This window comes from Argiope bruennichi, chromosome 7 (genome assembly GCF_947563725.1).
Source record: "Argiope bruennichi chromosome 7, qqArgBrue1.1, whole genome shotgun sequence".
NCBI lineage: Eukaryota > Metazoa > Arthropoda > Arachnida > Araneae > Araneidae > Argiope > Argiope bruennichi.
Window position 1 is genome coordinate 83,448,073 of NC_079157.1, and position 19,487 is coordinate 83,467,559.

The following is a 19,487-nucleotide window of genomic DNA, read 5'->3' on the forward strand; positions in this document are numbered from 1 at the left end:
CATAAATGCACTCACTCATATTTTATCTTCATGGTAGACACTAGCTATGAAACCTCAAGTCACAATATAATTGGTGCTAGTATGATTATGACAATCTGTTATCCACTAGACATATTGGGTAGTACATCAAAGCACTATGAGACTGAGGGTTATGTACAATATGTTTTTAAATTCTTATAATTACTCATACTCAGTTCAAAGTTTTTTTAAGCTCTTAACAGTGGAAGCAAATATATATTTCCAGTTTTGGTATTACAGGTATATCTAATCAATCTTAACAGTGTCAAACTAAAACTATAATGGTTAAATATTATATTTTTCCATACTCCACAACAATTCCAAGAAATCTAAATAGAAAAATTTTTATTTTGGGGGCACATATTTTTAAAAATAATATTAATATTTTATATGGTTTTGATTGTTAAGATTTATTTTAGTCAGTATAAGTATACAATTATTGAAAAATCACACAAAATATTAACATGGACAAAAATTAAAAATAGAACTGATTAAAAACACATATAAAAAAATACCAGAACAAAGCACTCCTCCAAAATATTTTTGGAATGTCATTACAGATTTGAGAGAATAAGTTTAACTATTTTATATAAAGGTGAACCCACTGTCTTGTTGAGAGACACTCCTCGAAAGAAATTAAATGACTGACCGAGTTTCTAATAAAGAAAAATTGATGAACTACTTTGTATGAAATTGTAAACACAAATAAAATTTAAACACACACACAAAAGTATTAAACTAGATAATTTTCCTTTAGGCAAAAAGCAAAGAAAAACAAATCAAGGCAAATTTTGATAGAAGAGAGGAAAAAGAAAACAACAGTCAATCGAGAGCCATTTATGATTTGAGAAGATCTCAGTTCAATTTCCACAAAGTTAAAAAAGAGAAAACATCACTATTTGCCTTCTGATGCCTCAGTGAGCTACATATATACATATAGTGAGTGAATTTTGATGCTTGCGTCTATCAGTATACACTCATATTCTGTTTCTTCTACATATTGATTTATTTTTTGTCTTCATTATTTTTATTTGTAATTTTTTTTATCCTTTAAACCACAGGATCAGACATGACAAAAGTTCTGAACAAAAAAAAAAAAAAGCTGAATATTATAAATAATGAATTTTATCAGAATTAAACACTAAAAAATAAAATAAATACAACTAATTAAACAGTAAAATAAAGTTATACAAAAAGTGCTCGAGATATTAAAAATATTTTACCTCAAAAATGATAAAATCGATTCTAAAAATGCGGTAATCAACATTTCTGCAGAATAGGGCAAAAAAAAAAAAAAAAATAGTGTGCCTCTGCATTTCATTTTTTCAATTCATTGATTTTGTTATTATTTTCCTGCAACATTTTGATTGATAAATTTTGTCATTTTTGTAGATCACTATTGAGCAATTAGAATATTTATTAGCAATTACTGAGCAGAATATAAAAGTAAACAAAAAATACAACTAAAAAAAAATAAAAAATAGAAGCTTTTAAAACACTTTCAGTGGTTACTGCAATTTTAACATATGAATCGCCACTGGCCAAAACCAAATACTATTTAAAAAGTCATATCAGCTGCTTGAAATTTAATATTAAATAACAAATTATTCCTGCAGTTTTACATAAAATACTGTCACAAAGGCAAGATTTTGAACTTGCCATTGTGACCATCTATATAAATATTATTAAATTTTCTTACCAATGCAATTCAGTTTATTGCTGTATATCACAATTTCTCCATCTAAGATGCATTTGTTAATGCCTGGCTTGAAACTTTTGTGAATAAATGGTGTTAAATTGCCTTGAGAAGGAGTGCTCCCATATGTTTCCGTGCAATCAAATCCTCTAAAGAAAAATACTAATTACAATATATAAATAGATGAAATAATTGTAAGATATTCATATGATGATTCATTTAATATAGAAAAGATATGTAATGGAAATATACCCTCTAGAAAAATACATATAGGAGTTCCCATCCTTGTGAAGCTGCAGTCTTTCTCCATCATATTTTGTTTCAATAAAAAATGGTTTGCCTTTCATTAGTCCTTCAACCTGTTAAATAAAGTACACAATAGAAATACGAAAAATCATTTACAGCATACTTGAAATAATTTTAAGCTTAGTAAATATAGACAGATCACTAGGCATGGCATTTGGATGAAAATCTAGGTAACCTAACATTCTTAAAAGTACCATAGTTTTCTTTATTGGCAATACAGATGCTTTATCAATGGATTTTTTAAAATCTTTGTTTATATACTCGTATCAAAATTGTAATACTTTTGTGGTCATTTAGTTTTCCTGAATGTGATCTGAAGCATTCATTTTCACAGTGATAAATATGAATGTTATTTTTGTGATAAATATGAATGTTATTTTTCTTATTTATCCTAAAGATTAATCTTTGACGAAACCTAGTGAATATTTCAAAACAAAGATATTTACAGATAAACTTTAGAAAATACAAAAAATTTAAACAGATTCATATCATTATTTGATTGATTATTATTAAATGAAATATTTACTGTTGTTTTCAATTGATAAATTTCAAACCATATTTTGAAAATTTATTAGTTTTACAAAGTAATACATATTTTCACACTAGATTCAAAAAGTGCAAGATAATATCAAAATGTTTAAACAAAGCTTATGATTTGATTCATTTTTAAATCAAAATATACTGAAAAATAAAAAAATAAAACTTGAAAATAAATGCCAATAAAATAACTACATTGTAAAAATTCTACATTCATTAACTTCTCTTCAAAACTGATATCTCATTTTAAAATACTTTTGAGGGCAAATTGCACACAATAATCAAAAATAAAATTGATATATCACATGAATGAAAAAAATTCTATTTGCAAATCTTATCTATCCAAAAACATAAGAGAAAAAAAATTATATTATCCATAAATTTCTCTTTTATTTTTATAAGGATTGAAATTATGATGTTGAATGACAATGGAAGAGAATGCAAAAGGTAAGAATTTTCAATGAGATGTCACATGCATAAGTTCATATGCAGTCTAAGTTAGGAATTGAAAATTCTTTTTCAAGCCTTCACTTCTAAGCAAATGCCACTATTGAGAAATGTTTATAAAAAAGTTATCAAATTTGGGAAATTTGAATTATTGTTCCAATTTTAAAAGTAAAGGAATCACAAGGGAATGAAAATTTTAATTTCCCACCATTTCCACAATATTCCAGATACATCTATTAACTTGTCTGAGGTTTCCAAACTTCCTACAACCTATCCCTTTTAGTAGCTATCATATGTGCAAAGTAACATAGTTAAAGCAACATATGCTCAAAAATGCACAGAAATTTAAGATTTGTACTTTTTTTTGAATTTCTACAGAAAGGCTGGGCAAACTGCCTTTAAACTTCAATCATGTGAAGAATATATAACAACTCACATTTTTCAGTGAAGATTTGATTAGGAGCACATTGAAGAGACTGACCAAAAAACAGATGAAGAAAATGATTTTGACTCAGACTATTTCACAGATGTCTTTTTGTTTATAAAATGTAGGATTTTGAGCCAAATTATAAGACATTTACAGTGTATGTGATGATGTGCCAGAACAGTTTTATAAGTAAGTTTATATATTCAAGGAAATATTCAGTTCTTGAAGTCAATAAATTTCAACTGTACATGTGTAAAGTATTTTTTTTTTCTTTTTTTTTTACGTATATATAATTTCAAAGCTTTCAATATAGGACACGTTAAATAAAAAATGTCACTTCAATATCATTAAATTTTAGAAAGATATCAATATTGCATTGATAATAATTTTAAGTGCCATGGCAATTTGCAAGATAATTAAATAGCAACAATTAATCCTTCAACAGAAAAACTTTTAAATGACAATTTAATGCAATGCTTATGAAATAAATTCAAATATTTTTTACAATAAAATGATTTACTAAATGTATGCAAACATATAATAATATAAAGCAACAATCTTATAATAATGTAAATAATATAATAATGCAACCAGCCTGAATATATTGAGACACATAACAGGAAACAAACTTCGTACCAAAAATTACAAGATATCCAGTAAAAAAATTAAAATAAAAGATGGATATAAAATAATTATATCTGCTTGCAAGCATCTGCAGCAAAAATTGAGGAATATAATGGAACCAAATTTTATGTGCAGACTGTGCGCATTTAAAGAAAAAAAGTATCAAATGCAATATCATATTCACAGGTAAAGTAGACATATTGTAAATGATGTACATGAGCCAGAAGTTCCAACATATTGATTCATAAAAAATTATTTTCTGAAAGTTTCATACAGTACATATATATATATATATATATATATTTAATTGGTGAAACATTACTGACATTCTACCTAATTCTTTTTCATTGTATTCACTGCAATTATTGATCTATTTTTGATAATAGCAATACCCAGATCTCCCCTAATGGCAAATAAACTAAATTCTTTTATATAATTAATCTCTTTATGTCTTCTGCAATGTGTATATGAAATTGATTTCATTCTCTCCATAGGTTTTCATTGCAAATGTCTTCAAACAAGAAAAGCTATTTTACCCACTCTGTATTATTTTGGTGCTCATAACTATAATTTTTTATCATAAAAAACCCTCATGCTCCTCGCCGACAAAATTCTGATTTATGGTTTATCTCATTACTTATACAAATATATCCTTATCCCTATATATCCTAGACAAACAAGCTGTGTAAATGTTAAAGCCTGTAGCTTGCAACAGCATAATTTAGATGATAACATAATTGCATTAAATAACAATTTCTGAATTTTTTTTACTTACTCTTTTCTACTTACAGTATTAATTATCTTTCAAAATATTTTTAAAATTCAGAATATACGAATACAAATAACAAGCTATCATTATGAATACTTCTTTTATTAAACATGTTTAGTCCTCAGCATATATTTAGTATACATAAAAAAAATTAGGAATCAATACAGAAACATGCTTCATACATCAAGTGAAAACCAAAAGATTTACTTGAGTTGGTAAGGCCATTTCAGCTAACATAGGACGGAAAGGTGAGAAAAGACTAATTTCAATTTCATGAAGTCTAACAGATCGGTCTTTCAAGCTGCAGCAAACCTAAATAATGAGAATAAAGATCGATAAAATGTCCTGTTACCAAAACAAAACTATAAAAATTATATCCTGTGAAAAAAAAAATGCTCAATTTGAAGAACTCAAAGAATAAAATATATATTAAAAATGTATTATCAAAAATAATTAATAATTTATCTACATGGATTTGTACAAAACATCATGTTTACTTTGTTCATTAGTTTAGCTGGAATTTAGCTTTAAACTCAATCAATAATTTATTAAATGAATTATTTTTTAATTGAGTTGGAAGTAGAGAGAAAATATTTAATATTAACATTACTATTAACCAAAATATTTATATTTTCATAAGCTTGGTTAGATTAACATTCCATTTTGCAATATCTAAAGCCTATTTTCGGACAGAGCATGATTTTTTTTAACTATGATCAAATAAAAAGAACATCATTTGACTAATATTCTTAACTTCAAACTTATATGCCACACCAAAAAGGGTCAGACAGATTTAACCTCAGATGTACAATTTAAGACCAGCTGTCTATGGAATCACCATGTTTTTCCAAATTATTGACTTTTAGGTTGTTAAATATTATTGTGGAATGCAAATTAAAAAAAAATCACTTTGTTATTTGTTAAAAAAAAAGAACATGAATTTTAATTGAATAAGTCAAGACAAATTTTAACACTTGCAATTTAAAAAGTGTATATGCTGAAAAATGAAAGAGGAAATCAAATCCTACTTCAAAAATAATTGTCCAAAGAAAATGTTTTTTTTAAATCTTAATTTCAATATTGACAAATGTAAACAATTGAATGCCTTGATGGATAAGTTTAAATTTCTTTTTAATTTTTAAGGCAATATTAAAAACCATTTTTGTAAAATAATTGGTAGATATGGTCATCAATTTTCATAAGAAAGTCACATCAATAATCCATCTGGTAATGGTTCAATATATTTTCATGCTTGATTGAGCTTTGTTTGACAACTATTTTTAAATATTTCTTTTGCATCTCATTTCCTCTGAGTGATTAGTTTTGGTGATTACTACTCAGAGAAGAAGTAGTCTGAAGCACTTGTATAGTGATTTGTTTACATTTGACAATCAGTAATAAGAGCAATTTCTGTCCAAGTAGATTAGCGTTTATATATATATATATATATATATATATATATATATATATATATATATATATATATATATATATATATATATATATATATATATATATACATATATGGATTATCTCACTTGCTTTCTGATAATCACTCAAAATTGAAATTTTTAGTAAATGTTAATAATATATATATATATAGAGAGAGAGAGTTAGACAGAGACAGAGAGAGAGAGAGATGACTCTTATCTTTGAACAAACTCACTTAGCAGATTCTCTATGGCATAGAAAAACTAACAAACAAAAAAACTTATTATGGAAATACCTTATTTCGGAGAAAAGAGAGGAATGACTGGTATCTTTGAAAACACTCACTAAGCAGATTTTGTATGACATGGAATATTTATTTGATGACTAGAGAAAAAATTCCAGTATTAAAACATAGGAATTGTTTTTAACAGTTTTTTTTTTTTTTTTTTTTTTTTTTTGTAATCCAGAAAAATATAATAGAATATATAAAGGTGTATTTTAAGCATTAAAGTTAAAAAAGCTATGAACTATTATATCAACACATGAATTTGTGTTATGAAGTTAAAGAACAATTCATTTCAGATTTTGACCATAATAAAAATCATTTACCTTCTCCAAACTATTTGTAACATTGTATAAATCTCTTGCATCAGTATGGAATGCATTTAGAATTGTATTTTCACTTATTCCTAACTTCATATCTTTTAAAATCATTCTAATTAACCACTTCTGTTCCAAAGCTGTTGTGTTCCGTAACAAATGCAATAAATCATGCTTTAACTCATCTGTAAGAAAATAAGACATTTTAATGGTTAATTGTAATAAAATGAGAGATTAAATGTTAAGATAAATAATTATTAATTAGGAATATTTATATCAAAACCTTAACCAAATTTAAAAATAATTCACATGGTAAATTAAATAATCTTTTAATTCTAAAAAGCAAGTACTTTTTTATTTCAAAAATCTGAAATCTGCAAAAAAGCAATTAAATATGAATTAAATAAAGTTTTATTAAAGTTTGTAATTTTATAAAAAATTAAAGAATTGTGAATGTTATAAATTCTGTTACCTTTATTTTTATCTGCATGATTAGCTGCAATGCTATCAAGATAGTAATTTATATCATAAATTGTCAAGGTTCCTTTCTCTGGACTTCTGTTTTTCAGTACAAAGTATGCCACACTAGCAAAATCCCCTGCTTCCTAAAATTAAGGAATATTTAAGAATATTTGCCATGCATATTAATATATAAGTAAACACAATAAATCACTCCTTCCTGCCCATAGATACCAGATAAATATGAATAACATATCATTGCAAAAGTATGGTGGGAACTATGGTGAGCCCTAAGGGCCATCACCACCAATGGTACAATTTCTCCCATAGGTAATCAACCCTGTGATCTGTAAGTGGTAGTCACCAAGGTGGGGGAACCAACCATGTTGGAAATTTCTCATCTCTAATATTGAGAAGAATTAATTTATGAGTAAATACAAATGCAACTTCAGTAACTTCAAACAAATTTATTTTGCGTAAGTCTACATAACTTTGAAAAATAATATTACTCAATTGATTTACTGCATGTACTTTAAGGATGGCCATTCACAAGCCAAGACAATAAATGGTTAATTTTATGTAAGCATTCTCCCTTAAGTGGGGGGGGGGGCTAAGATATGATGATAAGAAGCCATTGGTATAATGATTGTTTCTTGCAGCTGCAGATGGTGTCAATATGGTGTAGGGTTATCTACCCTTAACTGATAATGGGACGTGTCTCTTATGGGAGATAATGTAAATTTGCATAGCTTTATTTTGAATAAGTTTTCTGTATAAATATAGTTTTACAATAAAAATCTTGACTTCTTTTACTTTGAGTGAATTTCTTTACATTTGTCACTTTGTAAATTTGTTATGTTGAGTTAAATTTCCACAGCTTTATCTTGATTTAGTCTGCACAATTTTAATTTGAATAATTCTATTTTGTGGACATTTTAATTTACATTGCATAAATTATGTCATATGAAATCATCCAAACTTAGGTGAAGAAACTTACACACATGCAATGTTCAGAAATTTGTAAGTGTTTTGAAATTCCTCTACAACATTAACATTTATAATGTTAACAAACTAAATTTCAAATGTTTCTTATTGCATAAACTTGTAAAAAATGATTTAACATATAAAGTACCTGATATTTAAGAAGAAATTTCAAATACATTTTATTTTATAATATTTGATTGGTTTATATTTTATTAAACTTAAATAAAATCTTTAGCTTGTATCTAAAAACATTAAACATTTTTAATAAATTTAAAATTAAGTCACAATTACAATTTATTTCAAGAACAAATTAGAAGCACAATATATCTCATTGATAACTTAAAAAGAAAACAGGATATCCTTTTATTACTTACTGCATTTGCAGATTTTGGAGATCGATAATTCAGAAGCTTTTGGGCATCAACACTGTTTTTATCCAGACAAAATATTTCAATCAACAGCTTGGCTAAAGTAAACTACAATTAAACAAATATTTTAATAACATTTTCATCATATTCATCACATTGTATAAAAATTGGTATTTGTTGATATTTATGACATCTGCAATAAATCATCAAAATAATTAATAGCATTGCAAATTGAAACTGCCCATGATAAATCACAATACGATTATATTGAAATGTATTATGTATAAAGCAATTTATCTTTATTAAATCTTGTAATTTTATGTAAAATGGAGCTTGGCATAATCTGGCAATCGTCAAGTAAACTGGAAATCATAAATGTCAATAAAATTAAACCAAATATTGTAATAATATCATTATCATTTAAAATAAAATCTGTACTAGGAGTAACTGTAACAATTATGTAACATGCAGGTCATTTTTTTTTTTCATAATTCATTCATAAAAGTTGTCTTATAGTTAATTTTTTTTTTTTTTTTTTTTCTTTTTTGACAAGACAAAGGAGACCAAATATGAGATGTTAGAAGGACTTGTTTAATGTCATATCATTCAATATCAACTGCAATTCTAAATGTGGTAAAATTGTAAACAGACTTCTTTACACTTTTTTTAGGGCTTTAGATATATTATCAATAAAACCAGAATAATCTTTCCCATGTAACTTCAAAATAAACTTAATGTATCTATTACTGCTATATGGATTTCATACTTAAAATGCTCATTATCATTTTTTAAAGAACCAAATAATATGATAAAAAAATTAAATACACTGGCAGAAAAAAAATCCCACCACTAAGGACTTGTGCTCGATAAACCAAATTTGGTAAGTGTGTTTATACATCTGAAAGATGAAAACGATTCAAACTTCACGTTTCAAAATTTACATATCAGGTTTGCTTTAACTATGTGCTGTAAAGAACTCCAGCATCATCCACAGCTAGTACTGACTGTCCCAGTATTGACAGAACAAACAACATAGAATTCCATATCACACAGTGACATTCAGCACCTGTATATGACACAATGCATGAACATTGCATTCAAAATTCTGGAGGATACACTGGCTATTAATGTAATAACATTTCATATTTGAAATGCTTCTTGAGCTTAAATTAACCTGTCATCTTGAAAATTTAATCAATTAAACATGCTAACTAGACAAATACATTGTCCAAATTTCATTTACAATAATTTTTTCTTGGCATTGGGACTTTTTTCCATCAGTATAAATAAACAGAACAAACATGATAGTTATAATATCATAAGTGCAGTTTATCAAGTTTAAAATAAATTTCAAGTCTTTTAATCTGTCAACTATTATAATTAATCCAATGACTTACTTTACTAAATGCAATAGAGAAGAAATATTAGATTCATACAAAAAAAAAAAAGTAAAAAAAGCAGAAACAATGAACAATGAGAAAACACATCTAATGCATTGATTATAATTACTTATAAACTTTTATTTTTACACATAACTGTACATTTTTTAATCTGAATTTTGAAGAAATACTAAGAAATTTGTCATGAAAATTTCATTTCAATCAGATAATTAGAATAATATAATATATTAAAAAAACTTGTTAACAAAACAGAACCAAAAGAAATTATTTTGATAAATATGTTTCAATATCTTAACACATGCATTCCGAAATACATATTTTTTTTTTTAACCATAAAATTAAATGAATACCTCTTTTATTCCGTAGGCCGCTCTTTGTCTTTCACATTGCGGAAGTAAAAGACGCATGGCAGGAAAAAAGGAATCTGTCTGTTAAAGATATAAATATAAATCAATCCATTATATATATGCACATGTTAGAAACACATTTTTGTTGTTCATATATCCAATGGAAAACTTTGCTCATCAGGTTCAAAGCAATTAAAATTCTTTAATTCAAACCATAAACAGAAATCATAAGGGGGAAATTATCTTCAGATTATGCTGGTAGAATTGCATATTCAAAGTAACGATGCTCATTTACTTTGAAACTTCTGTTAACCAAATTAAAATACAATCATATTCAAATGACTGGTTATTCAAAAAAAAAAAAAAAAAAAAAAGGAATATATATTATTTAATAAAAGAATATTGCTTCAAAATTTATAATTTTTTTTTTTGTTTCTTTTTAAAACTGTAAAGCTCATAATTTTATTAAATATATTTCTGTACAAACACAAAACAGCTGAAAATGATGAAGAGATGAAAGGAAATAAAGATTTCCCTCCCTCCTCTAGTAAAGAAGTGTTCATTTACATAGTGTACAGTTTTTATTTTGTCATTTTTAATATCCAAACTCATGTTGACTATAAAAGGGTTGCTTGCAAATTGTGATAATGCTTTAAAAATGTCCCTCAAAAATTTTCTAAAAATTTCTTTTCCACCTTTATAAGTGATTATAAGTTATTGTAGAAAAAAAGACACATTTGATGTAAAAACATAACTTTAAATTTTAATGAACATATAAAAGCCAATTAAAAAATTATTGCTGCTTCATAAAAATTTAATCACCTAAGAATTTTTTTTTTTTCAGAAGTAAATCATCTAAATAACTCATTGTAAACATTCAATATATTAGATTCATTAAAATTTCAGACAATTTTTAATTTAATCAAAGATAAAGAAATTTATATTCAAAGAAATTGCTCCAGATTTATTTATAAGAATTTTTTAAAAAATCTTAGGTTGAAAACCAAAAACCCATTAAAACATTTGTAAGTGTATAAAAGACCAATTAGTTGCAGAATAAATATGCGAAAATTACTACATATTTCAGGATTTAAAATAAAAAAACAAAATAAGAGGTAATTGCATGACACAGAATATTTGATTAAAAAACATATTTTCTTACTAGCTGACCTTTACAGCTTACAAATATAATATGTATACTGATAAAAGTAACCAAATAAAATCTTCTTCCATTTCAAATATTTTTTGTAAAGCCACTATTGTTGTTGTTAAAAATATGTAAATACACAAATGTAAATGTATACAAAAAAAATGCAGATTTTTTAATGAATATAACAAATAACTCTCCTTATTTTGATAGGGACTTTTAATGGCAATTTGTAAAAAATTATATTTTCTGACCTAAGCAGTACATTGAAGACATAATATTTGCCACTCATCAAATGATTTGTAACAGGATATCTACAGAAACCATGAAAAAAATTTCCCAGGTTTATGACAGCTAATTATATATGTCTCCTTGCTTTCTCCCTACTCAGACTACATCAATGTATGTGTACATCGCTATTTCTGTACAAATTATTAAAAACACTTTTACAAGTTTAAAACATAAATTTTCATGAAATTTAATTTGTAAAAAATGGAATGAACATTCTAAGAAACTATTAAAACAGTATATTACATTTCTTATTTGGGTACAATACTAAAAATTTGAATAAAATAGTTTGATTCTAAAAGTGCATAAGAATTCTAGGTAACATTAAAACTACTCTTTACAATACAAATTAAATTATATTAACAGTAAAAGTCATTATGATATTTGTTCAACATTTTAAAATGGTTCAACAACTGTGCCCTTTTTATTGCATGCTCAATATAAAATTGTAATTTAAAGACAATAACTGAAGTAACAAATAACATATACTTGTGTATTACAACTAAAATGCAAAAAATTAAAAATAGCAATCAATTATTAATTTCAAAATTGAAATGTCAATTATTAGAGCCCTAATAAAAAATGGTTTAAAACAACTGATCCTACTTTCAGTGAATTAAAAAGTTTTAAAAGCTTCATTTAGAAAAATTTTGAGGCTTGCAGCTTCTTCAAATGTTAAACTCTCCTTTTCAATTATTTCAAAATTGATTTAGGCTTTTAATTCTTTCAGCATGCATTTTGTTTCTTCTTCCCAAATTTCCTTTTTCCTCAATTCTTTTTCTTATAATTTCTTCTTTTTATACTCTTAATGTTTGGCTAATAAATTCCTCACATATAAGATCAATTGTTTTACTTATTCCACTAAACGTATGAATCCAATTTTTCTTGCAATGAGTTTTGTTCTTTCATATTTTTCTATAGTCAATCTTTAATGACTGAAAATTCTCTCTCGACATTATTGTTGCCATGACAAAGTATCATTCTTCTCTTTAATAATAATATGGCATCTTTGCATGATTCTGAGTTAAGATCAAGTAGAACCAAATTTATTTAATCTCCCAGTTCTTTGAAAACTGATCTTTCTGAAAGTTTCAATAGAGCTGCTTTCAACAACATTCATCAACTTATCATTCTTCTAATCATAATGAAATCCCAAAGTCACCATACCCTTTAAGGAAAGCTTTCCCTGGTTACAGTAGCTATGATCATTTTGGTAATATTAGGGCTTCAGATGTGGAGAAATGATAGCACAAAATTGCCAATTGTGTGCATGCTTGGCTCAAAATGCTCTCATTTGCAATTTTTCCTGAATTATAGGTATTTTTTATGGATGTCCTTTTATTTTCCATGATATCCCTGATTTCCCAGTTCTGACCCATTTTAGGTAATATTTTTTTTTTTTTTTAAATATGAATATTTAAATTATTGTATTTGCAATTAAAACTTTTTCAAATGCGAATAGGGAAAAGATTGAGCTCTGAAAAATATTTTATATATGTTATACAAAATGTTTTGCAAAAAGAAAAAATAAATAAATAAAATTTTATACTGATTTGTAAGACTTTATAAAACATGAACAATTAAATTACTGCATTTATAATTAATACTACTACAAGAATCAATTAGAAAAAGATTGAGCTTTGAAAAATACTTTGCATTATTATAGACACAATTTTCCAAAACAAATTAACATATTTTATTCTTTTTTACATATTTTACTTTAATATAATTTCTAACAAAGTAGACAATTTACAGCTTGGAAAGAATTTGAAGAATCAAATTCTTTATCTTCATCCTTTAAATATAAATCAGATTCATCAAACAATATTTTATTTTATTTTCGAGTTAAAGCTTTCTGATATCCAGGCATTTCAGCAACAACATTAAGGATTTAGAAAGCATGATGTAGATTCAACATCTTCTCTTGTATACTTACTGATGACATCAATCAAGAGTGCTAAAAGTAGAGAAAATAACTATCCTTCCCCGACCATTTAGCAATCTTCTTGAAGAAAAGGAAGCAAGTGAGCATATCATATTTCGGCCACTTAACTAATAGCTTACATGATAGACTTTTGAACCATTTTAGCAATCAGAGGGTTAATAATAAAAATTAGTAATAAAGTTTTCACTAATCTGTTTTAAAGCCTCATTTCATAACTAAAAATTCTATAGATATCTTAATATTCCCTGACAGAAATGCATTCGGTACTTTTTCAAATGCTCATTTTAGAATATTTTTTTTTTTTTTTTCAAAATAAAAATGTAAGACAAAAAATAAATAATATTTTAAGATCATTTTATCCAAGTCATGTGATATCATATGCCAATTACCTTAAAAGAAAAAGAAGAAAATAATAAAATTGCTGAAACATTTTTATCACGTTAATTTTTAAAAAAAAAATGTTAAAATGAACTTACTGTATCAGGATTAGATGTATGAAGTTTTTTATGAAAGTCTTGCCAATAATGTATAAATTCTACCAAAGGTTTAACTTTTTTATCTTTTCCTTTTTTATCCGAAATTTTTTGACATAACCTACACAGGTGTAAAAAAGGGACGTGTTCTGCAACTGTCGACATCTTCGATTTTTATTCACTCTTCATCTAGCTATGAAAAATGAAAAAGAAATTAGAACTATAAAAAATCTATGTTAAATAAAATCAAGATATAAAATACAAAAGTATTTAAATATTATTCGCAAATTAGAGCATTAAACATATTATTAAGTGGTTGAACTGCAAACTAAAAAAATTTTTGTGGAATATCGAAACTAACAAATATACACACTATTTTTTGAAATTGTAAACAAATGGCAGCCTACATAATAGAACTGATGTTGCATATAAGATTGCATAATTTACAGAATAATTTCTTGAAAGAATATGAGGTGGAAAAGGAAGTTATCAGTTTATTTCTTGTTTCAAATACATGTTTCGAAATTTCCTCCGCAAAACGAAAACAAATAAACTGTACAGTTACAGTTTATAATAATTATATTCCATTGGATATTTAAAAGATTTTGACACGGATAGCAAGATAGATTTGCTTTCAGTGCTTGGTAAAAGATAGAAATTATTCCTAGATATTATCTATTATATTTCCCAATATCGATACTATCACCGGTTTTATCTAATACACAACTCTAGTACGTTTATTTTACCATCAGAAGTTTGTTAGATGAGATTTCTGAGAATAGAAGTTTGTTTCATGAGATTTCTGATGGTGACATTATTCCTGGCGCCATCTATTGGCAGCTTCTATAGAAATTAAATAAGCAAGCATTAAAGAATCTCCGCTAATAATAAAGATGAATATTTGGGCGCTAGACCCAACAGTGTGAGCCACAGATACAAAATGAGGCATCTATTCGCCTAAGTGGAAGGCCGCGGTGGCCTGGTGGTAAGGTCTCGGCTTCGGAATCGGAGGGTTTTAGGTTCGAGACCCGATTCCACCGAAGAACCGTCGTGTAAGGGGGTCTGTTGCACGTTAAATCCGTCCTGACCAAACGTCCCCTTCTGGTGTGGTGGGGTGTGGAGAGGGGAAGTTCCAGCTCAGGTGTCGTCCTCGTCATCTGACCGCGGTTCAAACTGACGAGGTCCGTCCCAAAATAGCCCTAGTATTGCTTCAAACGGGACGTTAATATAACTAAACTAAACTAAACTCGCCTAAGTGGATGAAAATAAGTACTCACGCGCTTTAAAAAAATTTTAATTATTTAAGAGTTAAGTTGATTGTTGGTGTTTTATTTCGTCATAACCTCCGAAAATATTACTGTATAAAAGTGTATTTTAAACCATTAGAAAAATTTTTAAAAATGTATTTTCAAGACACCAATTTAACTGGGGTGTCAATTTTTTTCTGAATTTTGGTCATTCCTTAAATTTTTTTTTTATTATTATATATAACAAAAATTACACTTTTGTCCCGAAATTTAAATCGTTTTCATTGCTTAAACAAATATTTAATCGCTTGATTTTCTGCCATTGCTGAAAGTTAAAGTAGAAGGGTTTTGTTCTATATTTTTGTAATATAGAAGTTTTATAATCGCGCGAATGTCTCTTGAATTTTGGCAATTTTTTAAAAAATATTTTCTTTCTAATTTTTAACCATCAATTATATTGATCCCCTTGAAATTCAAACCTTTTTCATTGTTTCATCAAATACTTAATTGCTGGATTTTCTTCCAGCGTTGAAAGCTAAAGAAAAAGGATTCTGTTTAATATCAATACGAATTAAAAAGTGAAATTATACTAACGCAAAATTTAGAAGATAGATGAACCGGATATTTACATTTTTAATAACATCACGACTAAGAAAGATTCATGTATTCATGAATTTGAGTAAGAAAAATAAAATAATACAGCTTTTTGTCTGACAGTTTGGCAGAATCATGTACATGAAGTTACACCTAAATTATTTATCTGAAATTAAATTTAACCAATATTCTAAGTGAACTAGTTGGACACTAGAGATGACTAGTATATAATAATAAAAGAAACCCGATAACATTAAAAAAATTTTTTCACACAACTCTTTGACTTAATAGGACCTTAAAAATTAAATGTGTTTGCAATAACAGCAGCAACTTATAATAGCAAATATATTGATTATTAAAAAAAATCGAGTGTAATGCATTCCATGTTTTATGTAATGACCTATTATTGGTGTCGAGTCTCATCTATTAGAGTTGCAGAGTCACATTATCCTCAGCAATTATTTTTTTAAAGTTGCATTTTCCCTTTTTATAAAAAATATTATTTCCTTACTTTCCGCTCTAAAATCTCGATATATTCTCTGCCTAGTTTTTCACTCTGAGAGTTCGAAGACCAACGAAAATGAAAACCCACAGGAATTATCTTCCCTAAATCTTCCCGCATGCCCTCAAGTTAAAGTTGTCCTCCTCTCTTCGCATATAATTGTGAATCCTGAGCAAATCCGCGAACGACATTAGTTCTTAGATTTTTATTTTCACACATGGGGATTATGAACGTCTTTGGATAATATAAAAGCTGATACTTGCATATGAACTGTACGCTACTGGCGAACAGTAGTTACGAAAGATCGATCTTGGCGAGAATTTAACATTTTTGCTGAATCTAACGCTCGATATTTAAAGAATTTTTAGCAATAAATCCCTGATATATGATTAATATACAAGAATTAAAAGTAAAAAGATGTATTTTTAATAATATAGACGAATACATTTTTTATATATATTAAGAATTCGAATGATGTAACCAAAATTTGACCACAATTGCAATTGCAGTAACAAGATTTCATATCAAATTACATTTATTTAAAGTTTAGTTTTGAGTTATCGTTAAAGTTAGTTTTGAATTATTGTTTTTATGCGTAAGAAAGCACAGAACAACAGACGGTCAACCCTTTGACAGATTTAATTCAAAATTTGTTAAAATTTTACTATTTATGCAATTCTTTTATTTACAGTTATTCTTTTTTATACAATTATTTGTAGCCTAAATATCTTAATACTATCCATAAATGACGCTTACTGTACTTTCTAAGTATATGTTGTTAAGAGAGTGGGTTGCTTTTTCCTTATTTCGACGAGACTGCTCTTTTTTTCAACTTGTGCAACTAGGCACAGCTCACTTTCGTTATTAACGGCAGTCTTCAATGCTTAAATATGTTATAATGTTAATTTCTTATATAATATCGTAAATGTTAAGTGTTTTTCTTTCATGCTGGTGTGTGTGTGGGTGTGATTTTTAATGTCAAGAATAAATAAGCAAAACACAATCAAGGTGTCCTCATTGGATAAATACACACACACCTCAACAAAGATTCCACATCTATATACTAAATTTTATTTCCCTAGATTTTTTTTTCATTTTGTAATTATCATAGTAATTTGTATTTGGGCAATCGGATAGACAGACTTTCTCTGAATTGAATTCGTACAAATTTTGATAGAAAGCTATAGATTTGATTTAAAGTTTATATAACAAATTTCTATATCGTGTTCACAGACAATTTTCATAATTCCAAAAATTAGGAATTAAAAAAATTTCGTATTCAGAAAAATCTGAAACATTCGTCATATGAAAATCTCGAGTTCGAATTTTGATTTACAATGCTTTCTCATTGACGATTTGCAATACTTTCTTTTTTGTGTACATCGAATTCAAGAAAGTAAAAAGTGATGAAAAGATTTAAATACAAGAAATATATCAAAGTTCATTTATTTCTCCTCTTATCTTTTACGCTTTTGTTTGCTTTTTCAGCAAAACAAACGCAGAGCAAAGGATGTTGGATGAGGCATCCAAATCTGTCACAACTGTGTAATTGATCAGAAGCCAGAAGACAATCCTTCCCTTGAAATTAAGAAACACTAGAACTGCAACAAAAGTAGTTTTGAGCGTTACAAAGTGACTCCTCCTCCCCCCCCTTCTTTATCATCGTAAGTTCGACTTCGTTCTAAATGTTTTTTCTTTTTTCTCTCGTTGATCATTATATGGTTTTGATTTCGATTCTGGAGAGACACTCAATTAATTCATAGGGTATTCATTCTCTTTTGTTAAAGATGACTCCTTCACAGAAGAAAAAACGTGCATATTATTCAAATGAAAATTTTTATAAGAAGATTATATTTATTATTATTGCAAGTAAAAAACTGAATGATGCAGATCATTTATCAAACACCTTATTTGATATTCATTTTTGGGCGAACATTATTGAGCCGTTTGGGCGAAGATAGGTATATGGGGGAGGAGACTTTGATATTTTTGTTTACTGAATGTCAAAATGTCAATTCAATGTTCACATAACTTTCTATTAAAAAAAAAAAACTACAGCAAAATAAAGATTGTAGACTAGTTATATAATGTTTTTAAAATACAACATTTCTTTTGGTAAATTTTTTGCAGCAGTGCTAATTTCTGTGATAACAATTCTGAGGCCATGTACAATATGTTACTAAGATATCCGAAATGTGGAGTGATAATCATTCGAGCTCGAGATTTTAGCGAATATAATGTAATAAATAGAAACCAGTCTAGGTATTGACGACAAAAATTAAAGACCCAGAATATTCAAGAATCATGGCAATATAACCATAAGCTTTTGAGCTTTGACAATTGCTCAAGAAATTTCTTTGCTCTGCCATGAGTATAAAAGGATAGAGTTAAAGAATCAATGAGTCGAGAGTTGCATGGAGAGAAGCGAGTAATTGATTAAAGTTTTTTTTTTTTTCTGGAATACTGATCTCCTTTTGAGAACTTTGTGCTATTACAGTTGTTTATTAACGACTTACTGCTTGTGTACTACTTTTTATTGCAAGCATTGTTTTGTGTGACCTTCGTTTATGTTTTGTTTCAGTGAATTCGTACCTCCGTTTATAATAATGCGCCTTTACCTGTTATTGAGTCTGTTAGACTTCATTAACAGAAAATAGACGGACAGATTCAGAGATTTAACACAAATTATAGAGATTTAAAAGTGATGTTATACGAAGATGATTGTATCAAAGTAATATGCAGCGAAGCTTTTCTTGATTGGGATGAATAAAAATAATTATATTTCTGAATTTTCCAATATATACACTTTAATATCAGACTCCAAAAAATAAATTTCACATTATTTATACTGTGTACATATCTTGAAAATGATTAAAAA

General features: G+C 27.0%; 1 protein-coding gene across 3 annotated transcripts in view; it reads right to left on the reverse strand.

Annotated features, from left to right (window-relative positions):
- The window catches only part of LOC129976215 (DNA ligase 4-like), a 29,070-nt gene extending 14,255 nt beyond the window's left edge, over positions 1-14,815 (reverse strand). Inside the window, exons 1-9 of one of the 3 annotated variants that reach the window (XM_056089667.1) lie at positions 14,674-14,815; positions 14,270-14,459; positions 10,417-10,494; positions 8,673-8,774; positions 7,328-7,460; positions 6,865-7,040; positions 5,032-5,136; positions 1,967-2,073; positions 1,718-1,863 (exon numbers count right to left, since the gene is read on the reverse strand). In XM_056089667.1, the coding sequence (XP_055945642.1) occupies positions 1,718-1,863; positions 1,967-2,073; positions 5,032-5,136; positions 6,865-7,040; positions 7,328-7,460; positions 8,673-8,774; positions 10,417-10,494; positions 14,270-14,431 (1,009 nt within the window). In that variant the 5' untranslated portion in view covers positions 14,432-14,459; positions 14,674-14,815. Of the gene's footprint in view, positions 1-1,717; positions 1,864-1,966; positions 2,074-5,031; positions 5,137-6,864; positions 7,041-7,327; positions 7,461-8,672; positions 8,775-10,416; positions 10,495-14,269; positions 14,460-14,639 lie in introns of all 3 variants that reach the window. The other 2 variants (XM_056089668.1, XM_056089666.1) reach the window with 2 other exon arrangements.
- Positions 14,816-19,487: the final 4,672 nt, after the last annotated feature.